Genomic DNA, 12,500 nt, shown 5'->3' with positions numbered 1-12,500 from the left:
TCCTTCCTTCCTTCCTTCCTTCATCTGTCCTTCCTTCATCTGTCCTTCCTTCCTTCCTTCCTTCATCTGTCCTTCCTTCCTTCCTTCATCTGTCCTTCCTTCCTTCCTTCATCTGTCCTTCCTTCCTTCCTTCCTTCTCCCTTCCTCCCTCCTTTCCTTCCTTCTTCTCTCCTTTCCTACCTTCCTTCCTTTCCTTCCTTCTTCCTCCCTTGCTTCCCTTCCTTCCTCGTTTACTTCCTTCTTCCCTCCTGTCCTTCCTTCCTTCCTTCTTCCCTCCTTTCCTTCCTTCCTTCCTTCCTTCCTTCCTTCCTTCCTTCCTTCCTTCCTTCCTTCATCTGTCCTTCCTTCCTTCCTTCCTTCCTTCCTTCATCTGTCCTTCCTTCCTTCCTTCCTTCCTTAGATCTAAGTTCAGCTGTTAGGATAAATGTTCCCTCCTTCTGTCCTTTCTTCCTTCCTTCATCTGTCCTTCCTTTCTTCCTTCCTTCATCTGTCCTTCCTTTCTTCCTTCCTTCATCTGTCCTTCCTTTCTTTCTTCCTTCCTTCTCCCTTCCTCCCTCCTTTCCTTCCATCTTCCCTCCTTTCCTTCCTCCCTCCTTCCTTTCCTTCCTTCTTCCTCCCTTACTTCCTTCTTCCTCCCTTGCTTCCCTTCCTTCCTCCTTTACTTCCTTCTTCCCTCCTGTCCTTCCTTCCTTCCTTCTTCCCTTCTGTCCTTCCTTCCTTCCTTCTTTCCTTCCTTCCTTACTTTAGGTGCAAATGGTATAACTAGTAAGGATTTTTTACATCTAATTTTCCCTCCTGCTTGTTTAAGGGTTAATGAGGAGAGAAACGTGCTCAACATGTTAGAAACAGCTTCATCTCCACCATGAAGAGGAAACGTTACGAGGCTTTTAAAAGCTTATTAACTTAAGATTCATGATTTCTTAATTAAAGTGAAATTAAAATGATTCAGTGAAAATGTAAAGAGATAAAAGAGATGCTGGAATAATACACTTTATATAAAAAACACATTATCTAATCAAATCTGCTTTACTGGGACGACTGTTGAGGTTTCATTACTGTTCAATTAACATCAATATTTATCCCACCTTAGCAACCACCAAGAGCACCATAGCAACCATCTCATACCGACCTAGCAACTGCCAATCACAGCGCAGCATCCACATAGCAACCACCAAGAAGTGCAACACCAACTATGTGGAGCACCGTAGCAACCATACCTAGCAACCATCAATATAACAGCCACAGCTGCCATAGCAACCATTAGGAATACCCTGGAGGCCACCTATTATAACCACAAAGAACACCCTAGCAACCAAGCAGAAACACCATAACGACCAGCAACAACCCTAGTGACACCTGTTACTGACATAGCAACCACCCAGCAACCAGACCTAGCAACAGACATTGTACAGACCTAGCAACCATCAATAACGCAGCTGCAGCTTCCATAGCAACCATTAGGAATACCCTGGAGACCACCTATTAGAGCCACGAAGAACACCCTAGCAACCACATAGAAACACCATAGCAACCAGCAACATCCATAGTTACACCTGTTACTGACATAGCAAAACATACCACAGCTACCATCAAGAACACCATAGCAACCACCTCATACCCACCTAGTAACAGCCAGTCACAGAGCAGCAGACACATAGCAACCACCAAAAAACGCAACACCAACAAAGTTGAACACTTGAGTAACCAGACAAAAATGCCATAGCAACCATCAATAACACAGCTGCAGAACTATAAGAACACCCTAGCAACCACATAAAGCCACCATAGAAACCAGCAACAGCCATATTTACACCTGTTACTGACATAGCAACCACCAGGAAATGCAACAGCAACTATGTGGAATCACAGTTGCAGCTGCCATAGCAACCGTTTGGAACACTCTTACGACCCTAGCAATCATCCAGAACACCTTAGCAACCACATAGAAACACCATAGCAACTAATAACAACCCCAGTAAAAACCTGTTGATGACAACTGCCAAAAACTACATAGCAACCGCCTAGCAACCAGTTAGTAATGCCTGCAAAAAACTGGAAAACCCAAAACTCTGTCCATAGCAACCGCCTCAAAATCATCTGTTATATCTTATAGTTGTAGTTATATTTTACACTTATAGTTATTTTATAGTTTTCCTTTTGAACTGAAGTCCAGTGGTGTCTGTGGGAGTGTGGGCGCCTTCAGTCGCGCCAATTAAACCTCAGACAGCACCTCTGACCCTGGAACAGTCTCTGCCGGATGATAATTGGCTCGTGGAGGAGAAGCCGAGCTGCGTCTCCTGCAGCACAGACAGCAGGTCGTCCCTCTGCTGCTAATTGGACCAGTGAACGGACCCAGAGGAGATAATCAATACCTGCTCGGCCCGATCCCGAAATAACAAGCTGCTGCTACAGAGTGTAACCTCACCTAACCGCTGAACAAACACAATGTTCCAGTTCATCCAGACATCAAACTGCTGTCGTTACTGTGTTGGTGAGACCACTTAAAGAACCTGACGGACCTTCAGATCTACGGACTCCGTCGCAGAGTTCCCAGAGGAGACGAAAATGACCAGAACGTTTCTAAATGTTCCCAAACCAAAAACTTCTAAAGAAACTACAAGAAGAGACAGTTTAGAGGCTTTAAGTTCATTCATTAATGTGCTGCTTTAACAGGAAGTTCATTCCAGAGCTATTGGAGCTCTTCCACAAAATAAAACTGGGAAAACTTTTTATTATTTTTTTTATAATTAAATGATCAATTAAAGATGAATATTGTATAAAGATACCAGCTTCATTTCCAGGGTCCTTAGTTATGAAATAAGTCGATTTTTAGAGCGAAGCTGCTGAGTCTTTTTCTGAAGACTGACATTACTACAAGATACTAAAGAAGCTAGAAGCTGGATGATAATGGATCAATGGATCGATGGATGGATGGATGATAATGGATGGATGGATGATAATGGATGGATGGATGGATGGATGATAATGGATGGATGTATGGATGTATGGATGATAATGGAGGAATGGACAGATGGATGGATGGATGGATGGATGGATGGATGGATGGATGATAATGGATGGATGGATGGATGGATGGATGGATGATAATGGATGGATAGATGGATGGATGGATGGATGGATGGATGGATGGATAGATGGATGGATGGATGATAATGGATGGATAGATGGATGGATGGATGGATGGATGATAATGGATGATAATGGATGGATGGATGGATGGATGGATGATAATGGATGATAATGGATGGATGGATGGATGGATGGATGGATGGATGGATGGATGATAATGGATGGATGGATGGATGATAATGGATGGATAGATGGATGGATGGATGGATGGATGGATGATAATGGATGGATAGATGGATGGATGGATGGATGGATGGATGGATGGATGGATGGATGGATGGATGATAATGGATGGATGGATGGATGATAATGGATGGATAGATGGATGGATGTCTGACTCACATCGATGGAGTAGCTCTTCTCTGGGCCTTTCTTCGCTACGACGACGACCTGCCAGTGAAGCATCCTGGAGTGAGACAGAGCGGTGAAGTATTCGCCGTACGTCCAGCGAACGTACAGAACGCCGTGAGAATAATCCACCGAGGAGATGTGAGGAGCTTCAGGAGCTGCAGAGAGGAGAGGACTTTAGTTACACCACCACAAAACCTGCTTTAAATATCCAGGATAGGAGAGGGTTCTTTGTGTCCATGAGGTTTAGTTTAAATTTAAAGGGTTAAAATGTGAAAATAAACGTATGAATAACTTCACACATTCTTTTTTTGTGGACCCAGCATCAAATTTCTGCTTTTAATCCATTTAGAGAGAATATATTAGAGGATTATGGTAAAAATGTCTAAGTGGTGTAACCATAAAAACTTTGTACCAGATAATTGAACGTTGCTTAAAAACAGTAAATAGTCAATAAAACACCTTCCTTCCTTCCTACCTACCTTCCTTCCTTCCTTCCTACCTAACACCACATCAACTAGTGTGGCATGATCTTACATCCATCCTTCCTTCCTTCCTTCCTTCCTTCCTTCCTTCCTTCCTTCCTTCCTTCCTACCTAACACCATATCAACTAGTTTGGCATGATCTTACATCCTTCCTTCCTTCCTTCCTTCCTTCCTACCTAACACCATATCAACTCGTTTGGCATGATCTTACATCCTTCCTTCCTTCCTTCCTTCCTTCCTTCCTTCCTTCCTACCTAACACCATATCAACTAGTTAGGCATGATCTTACATTATAACTTTTATATTAAATAAAGCTAATGGAATACTATTGTTCTAAATATTACATTTCATCTGGTTACCATGGAGACCAGGAAACATTTACATGTTTTAAATGAAGTCATTATTAGTATAAGTCCACTTAAACACACTGTAGCTGATCACATATTTAATATCTATCATTATTTTGTGGTTACACCATTTGACATTTTCAGGAGCATTCAGTCTGACTTTTGGTAAAAAATGGTGCAAATGTCATTTAAATGATAGAAAACCAACAAAAATACTAAATGTACATTTTAACAAACCTGATGCTGCTTTTAAATCTAGTTTAACTGATTTATGGATTCATCATCTCACCACAGAGACTCAATGACGGCTCATCAAAGACGAACTGTTTAACCTGAAGATGAAAAGTCTTCGTACCTGTTACGAAGCTGACAGTGGAGCTGTCGCAGCAGCTGCGCGGTGGGTCGCCCCACGTCACCATGGAAACGCGGAAATTATAATACCAAGCCGGCAGCAGGTCGGTCACTCTCTGAGGAAAAACACAGAACAAAAAAGTCAGCGTTGGTGATGTCGTAAAAACACTGAGAAAAGTTCATATGCATAGAGTTTGTCCCTGCTATGAGGTTTCAGTGTGTGTGTGTGTGTGTGTGTGTGTGTGTGTGTGTGTGTGTGTGTGTGTGTGAGTGTGTGTGTGTGTGTGTTACCACGGAGGCGATGACGGAGGCGGTGGCAGCGATCTCGTAGTACGTGGTCCACTCGGAGGCGAAGGTGACGGGGTTGAAGAAGAAGGTTTGGAGGATGTATTTGCGGAAGGCGACGTGATACGGACGCTGCCAGCTCAGGATGACGGCCGTCGGGCTCAGAGGATAAACAGAGAGCTCCGTCACACCTGTGGGCTCTGATACACACACACACACACACACACACACACACACACACACACACACACACACACACACACACAGAGAGTAACATACACACAATGTTACAGGAGGGTAGAATGACCAGCTGTGTACATGTATGTGTATGTGTGTGTATGTGTTTTTGTGTATCTGTGTCTCACCGATGTCGATGATGACGGGTTCAGACGGGGGGCTGATCAGCGGTCCGTTGGTGTGATAAACCACCACTCTGTACTGAGCGCCGGGGGTCAGGTTAGTGATGATGTCTCTGGTTGTGTTTTCCTGCAAAAGAAGTCAACAGAGAATCAGTCTGCAGCAGAGCCTCAGAGCCTCAGAGCCTCAGAGCCTCAGAGCAAGGCACCAACAGTCTGTCTGCAGCAGAGCCTCAGAGCAAGGCACCAACAGTCTGCAGCAGAGCCTCAGAGCCTCAGAGCAAGGCACCAACAGTCTGCAGCAGAGCCTCAGAGCCTCAGAGCAAGGCACCAACAGTCTGTCTGCAGCAGAGCCTCAGAGCCTCAGAGCAAGGCACCAACAGTCTGCAGCAGAGCCTCAGAGCAAGGCACCAACAGTCTGTCTGCAGCAGAGCCTCAGAGCCTCAGAGCAAGGCACTAACAGTCTGCAGCAGAGCCTCAGAGCCTCAGAGCAAGGCACCAACAGTCTGCAGCAGAGCCTCAGAGCCTCAGAGCAAGGCACCAACAGTCTGTCTGCAGCAGAGCCTCAGAGCAAGGCACCAACAGTCTGTCTGCAGCAGAGCCTCAGAGCCTCAGAGCCTCAGAGCAAGGCACCAACAGTCTGCAGCAGAGCCTCAGAGCCTCAGAGCAAGGCACCAACAGTCTACAGCAGAGCCTCAGAGCCTCAAAGCCTCAGAGCAAGGCACCATCAGTCTGCACCAGAGCCTCAGAGCAAGGCACCAACAGTCTGCAGCAGAGCCTCAGAGCAAGGCACCAACAGTCTGCAGCAGAGCCTCAGAGCCTCAGAGCAAGGCACCAACAGTCTGCAGCAGAGCCTCAGAGCCTCAGAGCAAGGCACCAACAGTCTGCAGCAGAGCCTCAGAGCCTCAGAGCAAGGCACCAACAGTCTGCAGCAGAGCCTCAGAGCCTCAGAGCAAGGCACCAACAGTCTGCAGCAGAGCCTCAGAGCCTCAGAGCAAGGCACCATCAGTCTGCACCAGAGCCTCAGAGCAAGTCACCAACAGTCTGCAGCAGAGCCTCAGAGCAAGGCACCAACAGTCTGCACTACTCTGTCTCCTTTAATGTTTCTTACTGTGACGTTTTCATTGAATAAAAAGTGTAATATTGAGAATCCCAGGCAGCGAGCGTTGGATCACACCTGTCCCTGAATCATACAAACAGAGTCTGTTCAGACAGCCGGCGGCTTCACACCATCGCTTGTTTTCACAGTCGAACATAAGCCGAGTCCGATCCGATGATTCCTGCCGGGAACGTTTTCCAAACTTCAGCCGACGATGATTCACAGAAAACACATTAAAGATTCAGCAGCAGTGAACCATTACGTCCATTACGTCCATTAACTGTCAGCTGATGCTTTGTTTTATACATTTTTAACACTCTTCTTTTTCTTCTTCCTCGTTCTCATTTCAATTTAGGAGACAATCACAAAGAACTACACTTCCCATAATGCTTTAGCCTTTAAAAGTTAAACTATGAAGGATTTTAAAGGGTGAAAATACTTTTAAAAATCTACTTTTAACCACAAGAAAACACTGAAATTATACCTTAAAATAATCAAATGAACTCGTGAAGCGTTCAGGTGATTTGTTATAATTGTCAGTTCCTATACTGAGTCTCCATTAAAAGTCATTTAAAGCGTTTCTATGCAGTAAAACATGAGACGTACAGACTAGTGATGATTCTCAGGCAGGTTCTGCAGTTTGTGTCACACTTAAATGTCACAATTAATGATGTCCTGAGGAAATATAAGTCACTGTGGATCTAAAAATATGCGTTCAGATTAGACGAGTTATGAGTCAGAGAAGCAGCAGCAGTGTGACTTTTAACAGTCAGTCATGGACGGATTTATAAAAAACAGCTTTTCACTGTTCATGTATTTAGATCTGTGAAATAAAAGCAACCAGTCAGATGGCTGTGCAGTTTACACACACACACACACACACACACACACACACACACACACACGCATCAGCTGCTGTCATCAATAATAAGCATCTTACATGCTGGTTATATTATGTTAACCCCCCCCCCGCTCATATCTAAATGTGCTGCTGAAGGGAAGTCCAACACTGTGCAGACAGAGCAGGAATATGTCAGCAGCAGTGAGACTCTACTATATGAACACATGCTGAGCACTGTGCCCTATTATTTATATTATATATATTTTGCAGCAAAACTAGATTGTGTCCACTGATTGTTTATATCTGATATTACCCAACTCTTAATCTCCGATACCGATATTTTCAGGCTTTTCACACCTAAACTGTAACAACATAACATTTCTCCTACTACTGAATTAACACATTAAGTCTCATTTTATTGTGAAGCTCCACTGGATGCATTTTATTGTGAAGCTCCACTGGATGCATTTTATTGTGAAGCTCCACTGGATGCAAACATACATACAACATGGCTTTCTGCATGTAAACACTGTCTGAGCTAAATAAGAGAACTACTTCAACTTAAGTTATGTTAAAAAGAGCAGACATGTCACTGCTGCATTTATTCTGCTGCTCTGCATCATTTACTATCAGTACACTAACCCAGACATCAGCCCCGTTTCTGGAGGCGGGACCTTTACAGGAAGTCCTCTCACCTCCTCTCAGCTGTTGTGTCTCCAGCAGAGTAGAACCCAGATAGGACCCACCGGAGCCATAGAGACCCTGACCCCCTCTCTATCGCTCTGGGACCCACCGGACTCTGACGAAGACGTCACAGAGGCGACCCGCCGAAAACATCACAGAGAAAACGACAACGAGGAGGTAATGAACTTGTTAGCCACGTTTTTTTTTAAACGGTTAGCCACGGTTAGCAACAACGGTTAGCCAGGGTTAGCAACAACGGTTAGCCAGGGTTAGCAACAACGGTTAATCAGGGTTAGCAACGGTTAGCCAGGGTTTTTTTTAAACGGTTAACGACCCGCGAGTCTAACGTGTTGTTGTTGTTGTTATACGTCATGAAGCGCGCGCTGGTAAACGTCCCATGCTGCGTTCAAGCAGGCTCGGAAATGCTGAAGCCTACAGGACAAACATCGGTTATAAAAACCCGATATTACATTTTTAAGTAAATATCAGCCGATAATATCGCGCATCGCTAGTTTTATACTTAGGTTCATTTCAGAGTTGAATCAGTACTTTGACCAGAGTCTGTAAGTATCTGAACTTCTACTTCAGTATGTAATGTGAGGATTTTAATCATCTCTGCTGAACAAAGATTAAAAAAACAAACATTTTAAAAGTTACCTGCTTGTCAGACCTGAGAAAAGATGAATTCAGGCTTTTTAACACACTGACATCATGATGCAGTTATTTCAGCATCCTTTTTTATCTGTTTATTTACATTAAATCAAAATGAATAGTAAACTAAACGCTGTTAGACCAAAGCATCTCAGATTTGATTAAGATCTGAGTGGAAACAGGCAAGGTTATTATTATAGTTTTGAAATTTTCTTTAGTTTTTATTTTTATTTAGTTTTCCAGTTTGCTTTTTTATTTCAGTTTAGTTTTAGTGAGTTCAACGAGTGATTTAGTAGTTTTAGTTTAGTTTGTATTTAGTTTTAGTTTTTCAGGTATTAAGAGAAAGTCTTGACTTGTAGAAGCTGAAAAAGATGAAAGAATAAGTGACACCAAATATGGTTTATCATCAAGTCCTTTTTAATTTCATTCTTTAACCACGGCTGGGTTAGGGTCAGGGGTCAGGGGTTCGGGGTAGCAGCATAGCGGCTTCTGCAGGACAGGAAGTAACCGAAGGAGAAAACGAAACAACAACGAAAACAAAGCTGAATTTATCTGCAGTTCAGTTTAGTTTTAGTTAGTTTTACATTCTTCATTGTAGTTTTTATTTAGTTTCAGTTAACTAAATATTTTTTTCATTGCTAGTTTTAGTTTTAGTCTCAGTTTTAGTTAACTATAATAACCCTGGAAACAGGTGTAATAGTTTAAATAAAGTAAAGCTCCTGATGATGCAGATGTTATTTGAGCGTACTCCAGATGTTCAGACGTACCTCGCTGCAGTAGGCGTTCTCCATCCTCTGGCTCAGACTGGGCTTGAAGCAGGTCGTAGAGATGACGGACACCAGGCTGCCGTTGTGTTTCTCTGAGGATGAAGCCCAGGAAACAGCAGCCGTGCTGGAGTTCAGCAGTCTGATGCTGACGGCTGCAGGACGCTCTCGGAGCTCCTCCAGCAGCTCCCCACCAGGACCTGAAACCAGAGACAGCTTTTATTATACACATGGAAATGTATGTTAATGTTTTATTAGAGCACGATGAATACAGTTATACATTTACACTATACACACATACAGGTCATAGGTCAACTAATATAAAATGTGAAATGCAAAATACAAAGAAAGAAAATAATAAATAAATAAATGAATAAGTAGATAAAATAAAAAATCATAAAATTAAAAAATAAATAAGTAATAAGTAAAAATCAAATAAATAGGAATAAAGATACTAAAGATGGAAATGTAAAGGATGTTTAATACTATCTGATCTGTTCAGGAAGATTTGAAGTTTAATAAACATTAATATTAACAGCTTTATTTTAAAATGCTCTCTGTGAGTGTTGAAGGGTTTGAAAGAGTAACAGTAGTTTTTAATATTTAATATTTCTGTATGATTAAGGAGTTTTCTATCTCTTTATTTCTACCTTTCTATCACTTTAATGTTGCAGTAAACCTGAAACCATCAACATGTTGAACCCTTTAAAACCGTCTTTAATTTAAACCTTAACAGCTGTTCTTACACTTTAAACCTAATTCCATTAAAAACATATAAACAATAATTACCCCTTTATAATACATCATGACTTAATGTAGAATAAGACAGTGAGGCATTTTTAACAAGGCTTCTGAAAATTGATGACTTAAAGTGTCTAAAGTGGCTCAAAATGCACAAAACTGAAAATATTTAACCCTTACATAATGTCCAGGGTCTAATGTAACTCCCCCCCCCCTTTTTATTAGAGATGTAAAAACACCCTAAATGTGCTTTTATTCTGAAATTTGATGACCTAAAGAAGCCCAAAATCCACAAAATATTACACTAATAATATTAAACATTAAAACATTAATAAATAAAAAAAAGGCCCCAATCAGCTGATCTGATCAGGAGGAATCGCTGGGTTGTGATTGGTCGAGTAAGCTTCTGATAATCCGATCAATAATGAAAGAATATTAGTGATTTATTTAGAGTCTGATTGGCTGGTGAGAACATTAGCTGCTCTCTGATTGGCCGGGCGCTGCTCTCTGATTGGCCGGCTGCTGTACGTACTGAGGTAGAAGGTGAAGCCCGTGTCGGCGGCGCTCTCTCGGGCTTCGCAGTCTCCGGACCAGCTGAGCGTGGTGACCTGAACCCGGTACGTTCCCGGCTCCGTCAGCTCCGTGAAGAACTCGTGAGTGTTTTCGTCCACCGTCGCCGTTTCTGTCGAGTTACCTGAAACAACACCAAACACAGAATCACAATAAAGCTGGTTCTAGTTCTAGCTCGGCTCGGCTCAGCTCAGCTCGGTACCAGGACGTTTTCCGTTACTATAGTTCCTCCTCAACGTGAGCGGGGTCGTCATAGCAACACAAACACATAACCAATGGAGGACATGGAGGTGATGGTGTACCTGCTGCTGTATGTGTCTTTCTGTCTCACACACTTCCTTCCTTTCCTTTCCTTCCTTCCTTCCTTCCTTCTTTTCCTTCCTTCCTTCCTTCCTTCCTTCCTTCCTTCCTTCCTTCCTTCCTTCCTTCCTGCTGCTGTATGTGTCTTTCTGTCTCACACAAAGCAAGAGAAGAGAAACCGAATCGCTGGAACGCTGTATTTAAAAACGCCGGCTTTGATTCTTGTCTGTCCTTCCTTCCTTCCTTCCTTCCTTCCTTCCTTCCCTCCTCCCTCCCTTTCTTCCCTCTTTCCTTCCTGTCTTCTTTTCCTTCCTTCCCCTCTCCCCTTCTTCCTTATTTCCTTCCTTCCTTCTAATCTTATTTTCCTTCCTTCCTTCTTTACTTCTTACTACGTCGTGCTCATGACTCTTCCAGTGACTCTCTGACCAATCAGAGGCCGGCAGTCTGATGATGTCACATGTTAGTATCGGCTCGTACCAGGAACTAACCCTGATGGAGACGCACAAATAAACGGAGTGGAGCTAAAACGTACTCAGTCCTGCAAAGAGCCAACATAGATATGATTTATTTTAGTGTTAATATGAACCGCTGGTATCTGCTCACCGTCTCTGTAGATGTAGATGTTGAAGCAGTCGTAGGTGGTTGGGGGTCTGGGTGGGAGCCAGCGTAGCTCCAGCAGGATGGGGGGCAGCTTGGTGGGCAGGACGGAGGTTTCGGGCGGGACCCCCATGGCTGAGCCGGGCTCGTTGGAGTCCTCGTACTCCGGCACTTCGGCGTTCACGAACTCGTCGTCTTTGTCCAGCAGAGTCTCCTCGGTGGGCTCCAGCCAGGCGCTGCGGGGGTCCGGCTGCGTGGCGTTGGCGGCGCTGGCCGTCAGGTTGGAGGGGGGCTGGGTGGGGTCTCCCTGCGCCTCCTCAGACAGGTTCTCCTCGCCCTCGTCGGCGTGCGTCTCCTCCTCCTCCTCCTGCTCCTCCATCATCAGGACGTCTCGGGCCGGACGGGAGGAGCGCCGGCTCTCCTGGTGGGCTTCACTCGGAGCCGCCCGCTGGCTCAGGTCCACGATCTTATGGGAAATGTTGAGGGGGGGGGAACGGCACTGTGGAGGGGGGGGGGGGGTGACACATGGGCACAAATACAAGCTTTAATGTTTAACTGGACCTAATCTCTCTCTCTCTCTCTCTCTCTCTCTCTCTCTCTCTCTCTCTCTCTCTCTCTCATGTAATTTGATAATTCATATTCTTCATGCTGATCAGACTTCCAGTATTCAGCCAGATTCAGATTCCTGGACCGACTCTCTATTTATTACAATAAACACCTTTAATTTAACCACCAGCCTTTGAGTCCACTCCTGAACCAGAACCAGATAACACATCCACACACATTTACTCTGTCTGTGTTCTTAGATGAGTCTGTTCTGATATTACTGCATTAAAAACACAAATAAAGTTGCACAGTAAGCTGCTCCAGTTAGTCCTGCTTCCCATTTACCTCTCTGGGAATGACATCACACCCCAGTTTGAGTCATTG

The 12,500-nt window shown here is 43.9% G+C and overlaps 1 protein-coding gene across 1 annotated transcript in view; it reads right to left on the bottom strand.

Annotated features, from left to right (window-relative positions):
• Positions 1-12,500, bottom strand: part of ptpro (protein tyrosine phosphatase receptor type O) — a 55,992-nt gene that overhangs the window by 25,928 nt on the left and 17,564 nt on the right. Inside the window, 8 exon segments of the mRNA XM_053313839.1 lie at positions 3,493-3,656; positions 4,687-4,798; positions 4,974-5,167; positions 5,333-5,453; positions 9,366-9,562; positions 10,636-10,797; positions 11,577-12,060; positions 12,062-12,069. Coding sequence (XP_053169814.1) covers positions 3,493-3,656; positions 4,687-4,798; positions 4,974-5,167; positions 5,333-5,453; positions 9,366-9,562; positions 10,636-10,797; positions 11,577-12,060; positions 12,062-12,069 — 1,442 coding nt within the window.

Source organism: Scomber japonicus, chromosome 23, assembly GCF_027409825.1.
Source record: "Scomber japonicus isolate fScoJap1 chromosome 23, fScoJap1.pri, whole genome shotgun sequence".
Classification (NCBI taxonomy): Eukaryota; Metazoa; Chordata; class Actinopteri; order Scombriformes; family Scombridae; genus Scomber; species Scomber japonicus.
Note: the sequence above shows the minus strand (reverse complement) of the source record. Positions and strands in the feature narration are given on the sequence as shown.